The sequence below is a fragment of the Emys orbicularis genome, chromosome 5 (genome assembly GCF_028017835.1).
Source record: "Emys orbicularis isolate rEmyOrb1 chromosome 5, rEmyOrb1.hap1, whole genome shotgun sequence".
Lineage (NCBI taxonomy): Eukaryota > Metazoa > Chordata > Testudines > Emydidae > Emys > Emys orbicularis.
In genome coordinates, this window is record NC_088687.1 from 110,147,429 (window position 1) to 110,160,918 (window position 13,490).

Sequence of the window (13,490 nt, forward strand, 5' to 3'; positions counted from 1 at the left end):
GAGTTGCTTTTCAAAATTGCAGCCTATCAGCCAAATTCAGCTTTTAGTACCCTAGCATATCCACTGTGTAACTTCACTGAAATCAGTGGAGTTACTTCAATTTATACCAACATGACTGAGAACCATATTTGGCCCTGTACAGACAGTTTCACTGTTATGTGGTTTGTACAGGCTGCACTGTTACTAATCCTGTGACAACCTTGCAATAGCTGCACATGTCCATGTCACCCAGAGGTTGGATTCCTGTAATAATTCTGAGCTGGACTTCCCCCAGAGCATTTCCACTGCTTGCAGCTACCGCACAATGCACAGCATTGTTTGATAGGAATGTGTGCTCACCCCTCCCCATTTGTAGAGATCCACCCTACTATCAAATCTTAGCTTGGCAGGTGAATACATCTTTCCTTTGGGCCCCAGGTTGTGAAGATTTGCTTTCCCTTGACATCTGTCTCAGCCCACCCCTCCTTTCAGACAGCTGGTACCCAAGGGAGGTCTAAGGGACTATGCTCCTTAGCCACACCATAATTGGTCTGTACACAGGGGTGCAAGAGTAGAAGACAGGCTATTGTGTCCTTCCCTTGTGCACCAGCAGAAGGGCTGGCCACAATCTTGCCCTAAAGAGTTGCTCCTCCTCTCTAATCACTGTATAACTTGGAAAATCAAGCACTGTATCTGACTTCTCAGTGCTACATCAATGCAAACCTACATATCCAAGAGGAGATCTCAGCAGCAAGACTCCTAAATGGCTTGTTTTGTCTCAAGCAGTTGTAACTACTCTGTGTTCTGTTTTGAAGATCACAAGAGTAAATGAGCTTTGCTAAACTAAAGTGGAAAACGTGCCTTTAAAAATATGTAGACTTTAAAAATTGATATGGTCTGTATCCTCAGAGTGGGTTGTTTGTTTCTTTTTACTCATGCAGGTTCACTATTTCAGTTTGGCTTTATTTACTCCATCACTGCGAAAAGAATCTGTGTGGAATATTCTACTTTATTGACCCAGGAGAAATGTATAGTACCCCTGCTGTATTTCTAAATGAAGAAGGTAATAATAGTATAAGGCCTTCAGAGGAGAAATAATGTTATCATCCCTGCTCTGTAACAAACAACATTTACAAACATTTTTGTCGTACCTATTTTACTGAACTCATGCCTCGCAGAATGCTCCATTTTGGCCCTGTGTGTTTGGAAACAAAAAATATCCAGTATATTATTAGAGTAAGATTAAGAAGAATTAAATTTGGCCACGGTATTTCCATAGGAATCTTTGCATCCAGCCTGGGCTCTCTCAGAAAGTGTCAGTTTTCTTTTCTGATTTTGTTTTCAAGAACAATCCCACACTCTCAGGAGGATGAACTAAATATTATAGGTCTTTCCCACAGCTTCTGGCATCATGCTGTGACTAAGAGAGCAAACATAGTCTTTGCATGGGTAAACAAGAGAATATGGAGTAGGAGGAAGAAAATGGTATTACTTCTGTATATGGAATTAATGAGACTGGAACTAAAATATGTGTCCCGTTCTGGTGTCCACACTTCAAAAAGAATGTTGAAAAATTGGAAAGGGCTCAGAAAAGAGGTACTAGAATGATTCAAGTTCTGCCTTACAGTGAGAGATGTAAGAAGCTCAGTCTATTTATCTTATCCAAAAGAAGGTTGTGGGGTGACTTGATCATTGTCTACAAGTACCTACAATGGAAGAAGATTTCTGAAAGTTGAGGACTCTTTTACTGGAAAAAAAGGCATCACAAGATCCAGTGGCTCAAAGCTGAAGCTAGACAAGTTCAGACTGGAAATAAAATGCAAATTTTTTACCAGTGAGGGTAATTAACCATTAGGACGATTTACTTAAGGATCTGGTGGATTCTTTTGACTTCTTTTGAAGTCAAGACTGGATTTTTTGTTTAAAAATATGCTATAGCTCAACTAGAGCAGGCTTGATGCAAGACTTACTTGGTGAAATTCTATGGCCTGTGTTATACAGGGCATCAGACTTTCTCGGGTGGCATCAGACTAGATGATCATAATACTCCATTCTGATCTTAAAATCTCTGACTCTGTGAATCTAACTTCTGTGATTCTAAGTAGTACAGTCAAATTATCATTGTATTGCTTCACAGGACAGGGTTATTGTGAACAACATTTAGGAAGCCAGTTCCTAGCTTTCATATTTTTGTGGGTTTTACTTCTTTCTTTGTTTTCATTTGTTGCTGTGTTTGTCAGGTTATGTTCATATACAGATGCGCCTTGTCAAAGGAGAAGACCTCGCAGTGAAAACTAGCTTCAGCCTTCCTTTGAAACAGTGGTTTCGACTAGATCTCTCTTTTAATGGAGGACAGGTATGTGTGGTGTCGCAGCTGCCATCTTGTAGTTGAAGATAAGGGTAACAGTGTTTGGAGTTTGCAGAGGGCTATTTATATTTGGTTATGCCACCACTATCCCCTTTTACAGACTGGGCAAAGAGAGGTTATATGATTTGCACATGTTCACACAGTAAAAGAATGAGAGCCCTGAGATTTGAAACTAGGTCTTTTGATTTCGAGGCCAATGTCTATCACAAATCCACACACATTACAGGTTTCAGAGTAGCAGCCGTGTTAGTCTGTATCCGCAAAAAGAACAGGAGTACTTGTGGCACCTTAGAGACTAACAAATTTATTAGAGCATAAGCTTTCGTGGGCTACAGCCCACTTCTTCAGATGCATATAGAGTGAAACATATATTGAGGAGATATATATACACACATACAGAGAGCATGAACAGGTGGGAGTTGTCTTACCAACTCTGAGAGGCCAATTAAGTAAGAGAAGAAAACTTTTGAAGTGATAATCAAGATAGCTCAGTACAGACAGTTTGATAAGAAGTGTGAGAATACTTACAAGGGGAGATAGATTCAATGTTTGTAATGGCTCAGCCATTCCCAGTCCTTATTCAATCCTGAGTTGATCGTATCTAGTTTGCATATCAATTCCAGCTCAGCAGTCCTCTAGCTCCTGCATCTTGTTGGAGAGACTGCTGAGCTGGAATTGATATGCAAACTAGATACGATCAACTCAGGATTGAATAAGGACTGGGAATGGCTGAGCCATTACAAACATTGAATCTATCTCCCCTTGAAAGTATTCTCACACTTCTTATCAAACTGTCTGTACTGAGCTATCTTGATTATCACTTCAAAAGTTTTTTTCTCTTACTTAATTGGCCTCTCAGAGTTGGTAAGACAACTCCCACCTGTTCATGCTCTCTGTATGTGTGTGTGTGTATATATATATATCCTCAATATATGTTTCACTCTATATGCATCCGAAGAAGTGGGCTGTAGCCCACGAAAGCTTATGCTCTAATAAATTTGTTAGTCTCTAAGGTGCCACAAGGACTCCTGTTCTTTTTCCACACACATTAGTAATTGCTAGCTCTAGCATAGCTCTGCTGCTGCTAGAAAAGAGAATGTTTTCCAGTGCAATGAAGGACTGATTTTCTGTGGCTCAGTTTTCCCATCTATTAAGTATACTTCCTCCTCCTCCTCTAGCTCCTGCATCTCTCAGTAATCTAAAAACTACCCTTCCCAGAAACACGTCTCCCAGCTTCTTTCACTCCTAAAGAAAAAATATTCCACCTCCTATGCAATTTCCTAAGCTTTGCTTTCATACAGAGAACCAGTAGAATGCTGTTAAGAGATCACATTACAAAATCCACTGCCCATAGACAAACACATATTTTAAACCCCTATAACTTTAACAAATCACAACCAGTTTTCACCAGACCACTAAAAGGAACATCTGGGTCATTCTCCCTGCCCTATTTCTAGTCTCTACCAGGAACCACTAATGCACTAGAGCTCTTTAAAAATGTTTGCATCTTTTGTTTAAGTGTGCAAATCTTTTTTTCCTCTCATTCTATTCATTCTTGAAAATGGCTGAATTGATTTCACTCAAAGTTTAAAAAACAACAACTAATTCATGGATTAAAAGAGCCACAATGCCCAGTTTAGATGCAAAGGTAAAAAACGGACAAAGCGGAAAATGACACTTTAAAATTAAAACATTTGTGCAACCTTAACTCCAGGCATCTATAATATAAATATATAAATGGAGGAAAAGGTCAGGGTTCCACAAAGTAGCCTGATTTTCTTGCAAAAAAATCAGATAGCAATTTACATTTATTTTTAAATGACTACCTCATTTTAACATGTGTTCTGTCTCCAACCTACTTTTTTTAAATAGGAAATTAAAAAAACATTTGTTTCTGAATAATTTTAGGTAGCTTTTTTAACTTGTTTAAACTGCACTGTGTAATTCAGGCCTCCACTTCTGGAAGCAGGTGTGGATCTGGCTTGAAGCCCAGTGCAGGTGCAGAAGTGAATGTTATTGTCAATATTAACATAAGGCGAATAAGTCATTTCCTGTTGAAGGGGGTTGCCTATTGGTCACTTGGATGGCTAAATCAAGACATTATTCTGCAGTCTTAGGGCAGAGTTAGTTCACATAGACTTGAAGTAAAATCTCATGCTTTTCTCTGTTGGGAATTTCCAAAGCAACTAGGTATTTTCAAAAATCCCATTAAGCTATTTGACAGTGCCCCTCTTAACATACCGAAAGATACAGCAGGATGCAAACGACAATTTTTCAAAACTAAGAGCTAATGTGTATCAAGTAATATTATGGCAGTTAGCTTGCAATTTTTAGTCTATCACAACTGACATTTAATATTTAATATTTTCCATTCTTTTAGATAGAAATAACCATTGTTGGGAAGAATCTGAAAAGGCACCGGCATCAATCTTTTAAGTAAGTGAAACATTTCCCTTTGCATAATAATGTGGTCAGTGTTTGGTTGTGGGGCATGGGTGGGGAGGGGAGGGCAGGGAAGAGGGATGTAACTGAAATTCCAAAACTGATTTTCCAAATCTTTCTATCCTGCCTCTCTGACACTATTCTTTACCCACTTGTGTCACTACAACAGTCATAGGGCTAGATTACATTACCTGTACACATGTTGCATACATCATGAGTAATCATTCTGAAGTCATCGGGACTATTTGAGAAGTAAGTTACTACTCAGCATAAGTAAAGGTATTGCAGTCTAGTTCATAGGGTCTGATCAAATACCACTGAAACTAGTAGAGTAAAATTTACTTCAGTGGGCTTTGAATCAGGCTCTTAAGGTGAAATCTTGGCCCCACTGAAATCAATGGCAAAACTGACACTGACTTCAAGAAGCCAGGATTTCACCCGGAGGGTCCAGATTTACTCCTCTTAAGTTGATGACAAAATTTCCATCAACTTCAGTGGCATGAGGATCATGCCTCTAGTGTCCACGGTTGGGGGTGGCTCCTGTATTTGTACTGTCCCACTGAGTTAGTGCTCTTTCTCCATCCCTGACTCCAAGCTATTGGACCATTTTTCTTCTTAAAATCTCATTATTTGTTTTACCTCTAGCATACAACTGACTCTTGTGCAAAGAGTTTTAGGATTCCTTTAATAAAGGAATACATTATATTGTAAGCTTTGGTGTTTACTCTTTTTCCTCTCCATTCTTATTTACAAAATGTGAACTGTGTAAAATGCATTTGTAGATATTCACTGTGACAATGGACTCATAGTAAATATAAAAAAAAATTAAGATCTTTGTCTGGGTTTTATAGACACAAAAAACCAGGAAGAAAGACGCCTCAAATGTGCAAATCATGTCAACAGACTAAAAAATCAGCGGTTCTAAAATGTTTGTGAAACAAAATGTTTGTTAAATCTTTTTTATGGGTTTTTCTACACAGGGACACTCATGAAAATTAATCTGAATTAACTACAAGTGTGATTTAAAAGTGGATTAGTTAAACCAAATTAAACCCCTGTATAGACAAGCTCATTCAGAACTAAAGTGGCTTTAATTCAGTTTAACTGCCTTCACTTCCAAAGAGAGAGTAAGAGTAAAAGGATAGGGAACAGAAATAGATGTTTGGGATGAATTTAAGGTAGTCTCTACCAAAGTATGAGACACAGGGTTCTTGTTTGCTTCATGATACCGCCAAATACTCAGAGCATTTATGTGTCTTGTTTTCTAGTTTTAGGGAAGATTTCTATTATGATGACATGGCTGGATACTTTGTTCTTGGAGGCAGTGGGTACGCACCTGGCATTGAAGGGTTCTTTGGACCTGTGAAATACCACCGTCTTAATATTCTGGAATCAAAACAGGTAAATGCATACAGAGTGACACACAGTATGGATGTGTCTAACTACTGGGGCCCAGTTCTGCCATCATTTCACCTTGGAATTTCCACTGATGTCACTGAGAGTTCTGAGTGCAGACTGATCACAAGATCAGATCCTGTGTATTTACTAAAGCCACAGCAAATGATAATCTTGTCATCGACCATTATTGAATTTGAGGGTTACATTAGTATGTGATCATGGGTTCTGTTAAGATCTAGTTACTTTAGATGCCTACAAAATGTGTACACCTGCTAATAGATTTTCATGAAGGGGTACTAAAGGTAGGCTCCTTATCCCATATATAAGGGCCTAAATAAGTGTCTCGATATTAAAAAATGCTGAGTGCTATTTAGTTATACCTGACATGATATTGAACACAATGGATGAAATTCTCGCTCCCTTAAACTTAATGGAAAATGTCCCATTGGTTTCAATGGGGTCAAGAACTCATCCCGTTGTGTCCTGGTCTACACTGACTGCTTGGCATGGTCTGCATCATGTCATCTGACTCAAAACAAATGCATCCAAACATGATACAGTTTTGTTGAAAATAATCCTTTATTTTTGCACATGTCCATTCCAATGTAGGGGTATACTCACTCCGAGAACAGCTGGCAGAAAATTTTTCCTCAGTGGTATCCGTCGGGTTGGCTCTGGTGCCCCCTAGGGTCGTGCGTTCATAGTACCCCATATAAAGGGTCCTGCCAACCCGCAGCCCCCTCAGTTCCTTCTTACCACCTATGACGGTTGCTGGAACTACCTTGTCCTTGCAATCTGTTTCTGTTATTAGATAGTTAGGTTATCGGAACTTGGTCTCTGAGCTTTAAGCCCTATGCCACAAGCCTATGCCTGTGAGTGATCCCCATTCCACCTGCCTTAAGTGCCTGGGGGAAGCTCACATGCGGCAACGTTGTAAGATCTGTAAAGACTTCAGGCCCCGCACCAAAAAGGGTAGAGACACCAGACTGAAATGGAGGCAGCGCTAAAACATCCCTTGGAGCTGGGTCACTTGGACTTGGCACCGAGCACTTCAGCCTCAGTAAGGAGCTCCCCGGTGCTGTTCTTCATCACCGGTACCAAGAAGAGATGCTCCTTCCACATCTCAAGAGCCTCATCACCATCCACCATCTCCAGTGCAGAAGAAAAGTGCTCCTGCAAGAGAACCTCGGCACCGTTTGCCATTCCTCTATCAGAAGAAGACTGAGAGAGGTCGATCCCCAACCCCGAAGTCAGCAGGGCAGGGAGAGTAGAGTGTGACCCGCATCAGCTTTGTGGCGCCATTGACTCCAGCCCCAGAGCGGGTACCGTTATGGACTCACCAATGCAGGAAAGCCACCAGAGTTCCAGAGCCTTAGCAGTACAGTCAATACCAGAGGTATTAGCCGCAGCAAGAGACTTACCCTCACTGCTGGTACCAGCGTCTCCGGCTATGCAGAAGCTGACAGCAGCGGCACCGAATGGAAGGACCTCTGTGGCACCTAGGTCTCAGGTGCCTTTCAAAGGGAAACCATGATGGCCCAACACCAATTTCCTCCCTCTTAGCACTGGTCACTGGCACCGATCAGTACCGTACCTCCCTGGTCTCCAGGAAAGGAGTCTTTGGAGTCGGACTTGGAGGCAGAATCTCTCGCTGAAGCTGGCACCATCACTCCAGTTGGCACTATCCTCCTATGGACCCAGGCCAGGGCATCCCACCCATGGCGTGGCCACGGGAGCAGTGGCAGATGCCAGCACAATGGCCATTCTGGAACCCCTGGGGTTTCCCACCAATGCAGGGGCCCCAGTCCAGAAGGTCATACTGTGTGGCATCTGAGTCCAGAGCACTACCACCACGCCACTCAGAGCAGGATCCAGGCTCCAGTACCAAGGCCAACGCCGAATACCAAGAGCAGCACTTGGAGACCTATCCAGTGCCGAAGGTGAAGAATAGTGCCCCCTACCTTTTCAGGCTTCTTCCTCCTCTTCTGATGAGGCAGTGGTGGGAGCAGATATAGCACCCTCTCAGGATGACTGTAGGGCTCATTAGGAGCTCCTTAAGAGAGAGGCCCAAAACCCGGGGATCCAGGTAGAGGAGGTCAGGGAGTCCTCCCATGCTTTGGCGGATATTCTAATGTTAACGGGCCCATCAAGAGTGATACTGCCTCTTAATGAGGCCATTATGAACCCCATCAAAGCAGTGTGGCAGACGCCAGCGTCCATTCAGCCAATGGCAAAGAACACTGAAAAGAAGTACTTTTTCCCAGCTAAGGGTTATGAATTCATATACACATCCACATCCAAGCTATTTGGTTGTGTCAGCAGCCAATGAGTGGGAGCAACAGGGGCTAAAAGGACCATCACCCAAGGCCAAAGATGCCAAAAAATTAGAGTTTTTCGGCAGACAGTCTATTTGACAGGTGGCCTTCAGGACAGGATCGCGAACCAGCAACCACTCCTGAACAGATATGATTTTAATTCCTGGGACTCTGTGCTGAAATTTAAAGAGTTGTTACCCCAGGAATCCCGACGAGAGTTTGCAGCTCTAGTGGATGAAGACAAATCAGTGGCAGAGGCATCCCTTCAAGCAACCTTGGATACAGCTGACTCTGCAGCCCAATCTATGGCCTCAGTGGTGGCGATGTGCAGCAGCTCATGCCTTCAATCCTCAGGCCTACCACATGAGGTCCAACAGACTCTGCAAGACCTTCCTTTTGAGGGCATATCACTCTTTTCCAAGAAGATGGACTCCAAGATGCACAGCCTAAAAGACTCCAAGGACACCCTGAAATCCCTAGGTCTTTATACACTAGCACCCATGAGGAAACATAAATAAGCCTCAACCAGCCTCTCAATTCTTCCCACCACCTGCCCTACAGGACTCTCACAGGAAGAGGAGCAGGGGCTTTAGGAGACGACATCCTCCCCAGTCCTCGTCCGCATCCATGCCTGTTCCCTCCCAGACACTCTAGTGGGTCCAAGCAGGCCTTTTGATGGTACACTCGGAGACAACATACCAGGACAGAACTTGGATCCAACCTCCCCAGTATTTGTAGACTGTGTATTCCACTTCTATCAGGCGTGGGCCCGTATTACAACAAGCCACTAGGTGCTAAGCATGATAGTAGTAGGATATACCGTTCAATTCACTTCTTCTCCTCCACCACCCCGTGCCTCTTCAGGGACCTGTCTCAAGAGCATCTTCTAGCCCAAGAGGTGCAGTCGCTCCTAAGTGTGGGAACCATGGAAGAGGTTCCACCAGAGTTAAGGGGCCGAGGGTTGTACTCCCGATACGTCCTAATCCCAAAAGCCAACGACGGTTTCAGACCAATTCTGGACCTGCAAAAGCTCAACGGATACACGAAGAAGCAAAAGTTCCACATGGTCTCCTTGGCTTCCATCATTCCCTTCCTGGATCCAGGAAACTGGTATGCCACCCTCAATTTGAAGGACACTTACTTCTGTATCTCGATTTTTCAGGAACACAGAAGGTTCCTCAGGTTCATCGAGAACCACATGCACTACCAATTTGCGGCTGTCCCATTTGGCCTGTCAGCGGCCCTTCAGATGTTCACAAAGTGCATGGCAGTCGCAGCCTTCCTAAGGAGGCAAGGGCTTCAGGCCTACCCTTACCTCGACAACTGGCTGGTCAGAGTTAACACCAAGAGCCAGGTGGAGTCCAATATAAAGTTAATCCAGTCAGTATTCCAGGATTCAGGTCTGCTGATAAACACGCAGAAGTCTACCCTCTCCCCAGTTCAAAGGACAGAGTTTATTGGGGCAATCCTCGACTCTGTCCAAGCCGGACCCTTCCTCCCAGCAGCGTGGTTCCCAGCAATAGTGATGCTTATAGAGAGCCTCAGAGATCACCCATCACGACAGCAAGGAACTGCTTGAAGCTCCTGGGCCACATGGCCTCATGCACCTATGTAGTGCAGCATGCGAGACTTCAACTCAGACCTCTCCAGGTGTGACTGGCATCCGTATACTTGCCAAACCAACACCATTGGCCACAGTTATCACAGTTCCCTCGTCGGTGATCGCCTCTCTCAATTGGTGGCTAGACCCATTGGCGGTGCATGTGGGAGTCCCATTCTCAAGACCCCAACCATCAGTGTCTCTCATTACAGATGCTTCAGCGATGGGCTGGGGTGTTCGCTTGAGTTCCCTCAGAGCTCAGGACCTCTGGTCTCCGGAAGAGCTCTTGCTGCACATCAATATCAGGGAGCTCAGGGCAGTTTGCATGTTTGCCAGGCATTCCAGCCCCATGTGGCAGGCAAGAAGGTGTCAGTTCTCACAGACCACACAACGGCAATGTTTTATATCAACAGGCAGGGAGGAGAGTGCTTCTCTCACCTGTGCCAGGAAGCACTTCACCTGTGGGAGTTTTGCATATCCCACTTGATCCACCACAAGGCCTCCTATCTGCTGGGATTGCTGAACGAGCTAACAGATCACCTCAGCAGATCCTTCTTCAAACCATCACGAATAGTCCATTCATTTAGATGTCGTGAACACCATTTTCCAGAGACGGGGAACTCCCCAGATAGATCTGTTTGCAACAAGGCACAACAGGAAGTGTCTCTAATTCTGCTACCTCCTGGGTCACAGCCTCAGATCTCTCGCAGATGCCTTCCTGCTTCCTTGGATGGGGCATCTCTTCTACGCGTTTCCTCCCATTCACAAGGTCTTGCTGAGGATCAGAAGGGACAGAGCACAAGTCATCCTGATAGCCCCTGCCTGGCCCTGCCAGCATTGGTTCACCACAGTCCTAGAACTCTTGATGGAGACACCAGTCCTTCTACCTCTGTATCCAGACCTGATCTCCCAGGACCACAGCCGCCTGCATCACCCGAACCTCAAGTCCCTTCATCTGACAGTCTGGAAGCTCCATGGCTGAACCCCACAGAGCTAGCATGCTCAGGGCAGGTCCACGAGGTCTACTAGGGAGCAGGGGAAGCTGTCCACCAGAGCTACTTACCTGGCAAAGTGGAAGAGGTTCTCAATCGGGTCTTGCCTACGCAATCAGCAATACCATTCATTCTGGACTACTTACTACACCTGAAGCAACAAGATCTAACCGTTTCATCTATTAGGGTCCATCTGGCCACAATCTCAGCATTTCACCAATGGCCATTCCATGTTTTCAAACAGCATCTGTAATCGGTTTCCTAAGGGCCTTGTTAGATTGTACCCCCAGGTATGTCAACCAATCCCTCCCTGGGACCTCAAATTGACAGGACCCCCATTTGAGCCACTGGCAACGTGCTTTCTGCTCTACCTGTCCTGGAAGGTGACCTTCCTAGTGGCCATTACTTCTGCCAGAACAGTCTCAGAGATCCGGGCCCTCACTTGAGAACCACCATACACTGTATTCTTCAAGGACAAGGTCCAATTGCGTCCTCATCCAGCTTTCCTTCCAAAAGAGGTTTCACAGTTCCATAGTATCCATGGGATATCTTTCTGCCAGTCTTTTATCCAAAACTGCCTTCCAACAGGGAAGAGCAGAGGCTCCACTCGCTAGATGTCAGACGCGCACTGGCCTTCCACATAGAAAGGACTAAGCCATTTCAGAAAACTACTCAACTGTTCATAGCTGTTGCAGAGAGGAGGAAAGGTCTTCCTGTCGCAGCCCAGATAATTTCACCATGGATCACTTCCTGCATCTACACATGCTATGACCTGGCAAAGGTCCCTGCCCCACCTGCCCTGACAGCACATTCCACAAGGGCCCAAGCCTCTTCGGCAGCATTCGTAGCACAAGTTCCTATCCTACAAGTACATTTGTAGAGTGGCAACATCGTCATCAGTTCACACTTTTGCGTCTCACTACTCCGTCAACCAACAGGCCAGAGATGATGCTGGATTTAGCCAAGTGGTGTTGCAATCAGCATGTCAATAAACTCCGAACCCTCCGCCTGCACAACTACTTGGGAGTCACCTACATTGGAATGGACATGTGCAAGCACTCAAAGAAAAAATGGTTACTAACCTTTCTGTAACTGTTGTTCTTTGAGATGCGTTGCACATGTCCATTCCAAGACCCTCCCTCCTACCTCTCTGTCAGTCGGCCAGCAAGAAGGAACTGAGGGGGCTGCGGGTCAGCAGGGGACCCTTTATACGAGTGCTATGAGGTGCGACTCCAAGAGGCACCAGAGCCGACCCAATGGATACCGCTGAGGGAAAACTTTCCAGCGGCTGTGCTTGGAGCAAGCACACACCTACATTGGAATGGACATGTGCAATACATCTTGAAGAATAACAGTTACGGAAAAGTTAGTAACCAGGGTTTATTTTGTCATCAAGTCTGTAAAAACTGTGGGCTGTACTACTTTGGTCTAATTTTAGTTTCTGGGGTTAGTGGGCTGGTTCTGGTGGTGGCCTGTGATATACAGGATGTCAGATCAGATGGATCTGGTGGTCCTTTCTGACCTTAAACTCAGACTCTATGATATCTCTTTTTAGAAAAATGCAAATAGCCACAGCTATGGTAGTTACCAGCATTGCTGTGTAATGGTCATTTGCCTTTGTCTAGATTTCTAATCGTCTTTATGACAAAGAAATTATGGAACAGATTGAACTCTACTATGAGAGATGTGCAGACATCCAAGAAATAGTATCTGGGTATGGACACCTTGTAAAGCAAGGCCAAGCGGTGCAAAAAGATTGTAAGTACTGAACTTCAGAATCTGAATATTAGTCTGCCTTGTTCTTGATTTCTCCTGCTTTGCTTTTATCAGAGACAGAGTGTGACTAGAAGAGGATTTTAATAAAAAAAGAAATATAAATTTCACCATATGCTTAGTAAGAAGAAAATTAATTTGTCTTCTTCAGCATGCTTGCTGGAAGGTAAAACTGTGTTGCTCAGTACTGGAAAGGCTTCCTTCCAATATAGTTATTGATTTTTTCCCATAAGAAGAAAGACAAATAAAAAGAACAATAAAATGATTCCAGGCTAATATGATATGCCTCTCAAATCCCTCTCTTCTGTTCTATATCTATTGTAAGTTTCTTGTGGCTGGTTATACAAATTTGTCCTGAGTATTACATCAATGTGAAGCAGCTGAGAGGCAAAATTCATATCAAAGCATCTATTCTGTTTCATAATGGTGGAGTAACACAAGTCTAGCTATATCTTTAATAACATTAATTATTATAGCACTCAAGTACACATATTGGACCTCTAGTATGCACATTATTGTATGTCCTGCAAGATATGGAAGAAGTTATAATAAATCATATATATATATTTTAAAAGTGAGCTGTACTGACATTATCACTTATAACAGTTTTTCCACTGTTTCCT

The 13,490-nt window shown here is 43.8% G+C and overlaps 1 protein-coding gene across 1 annotated transcript in view; it reads left to right on the forward strand.

The window, feature by feature from the left end:
* Positions 1-13,490, forward strand: part of SEL1L3 (SEL1L family member 3) — a 62,286-nt gene that overhangs the window by 12,052 nt on the left and 36,744 nt on the right. The window contains exons 4-8 of the mRNA XM_065405401.1: positions 921-1,042; positions 2,220-2,335; positions 4,728-4,783; positions 6,058-6,190; positions 12,720-12,852. Coding sequence (XP_065261473.1) covers positions 921-1,042; positions 2,220-2,335; positions 4,728-4,783; positions 6,058-6,190; positions 12,720-12,852 — 560 coding nt within the window. The remainder of the gene's footprint in view (positions 1-920; positions 1,043-2,219; positions 2,336-4,727; positions 4,784-6,057; positions 6,191-12,719; positions 12,853-13,490) is intronic.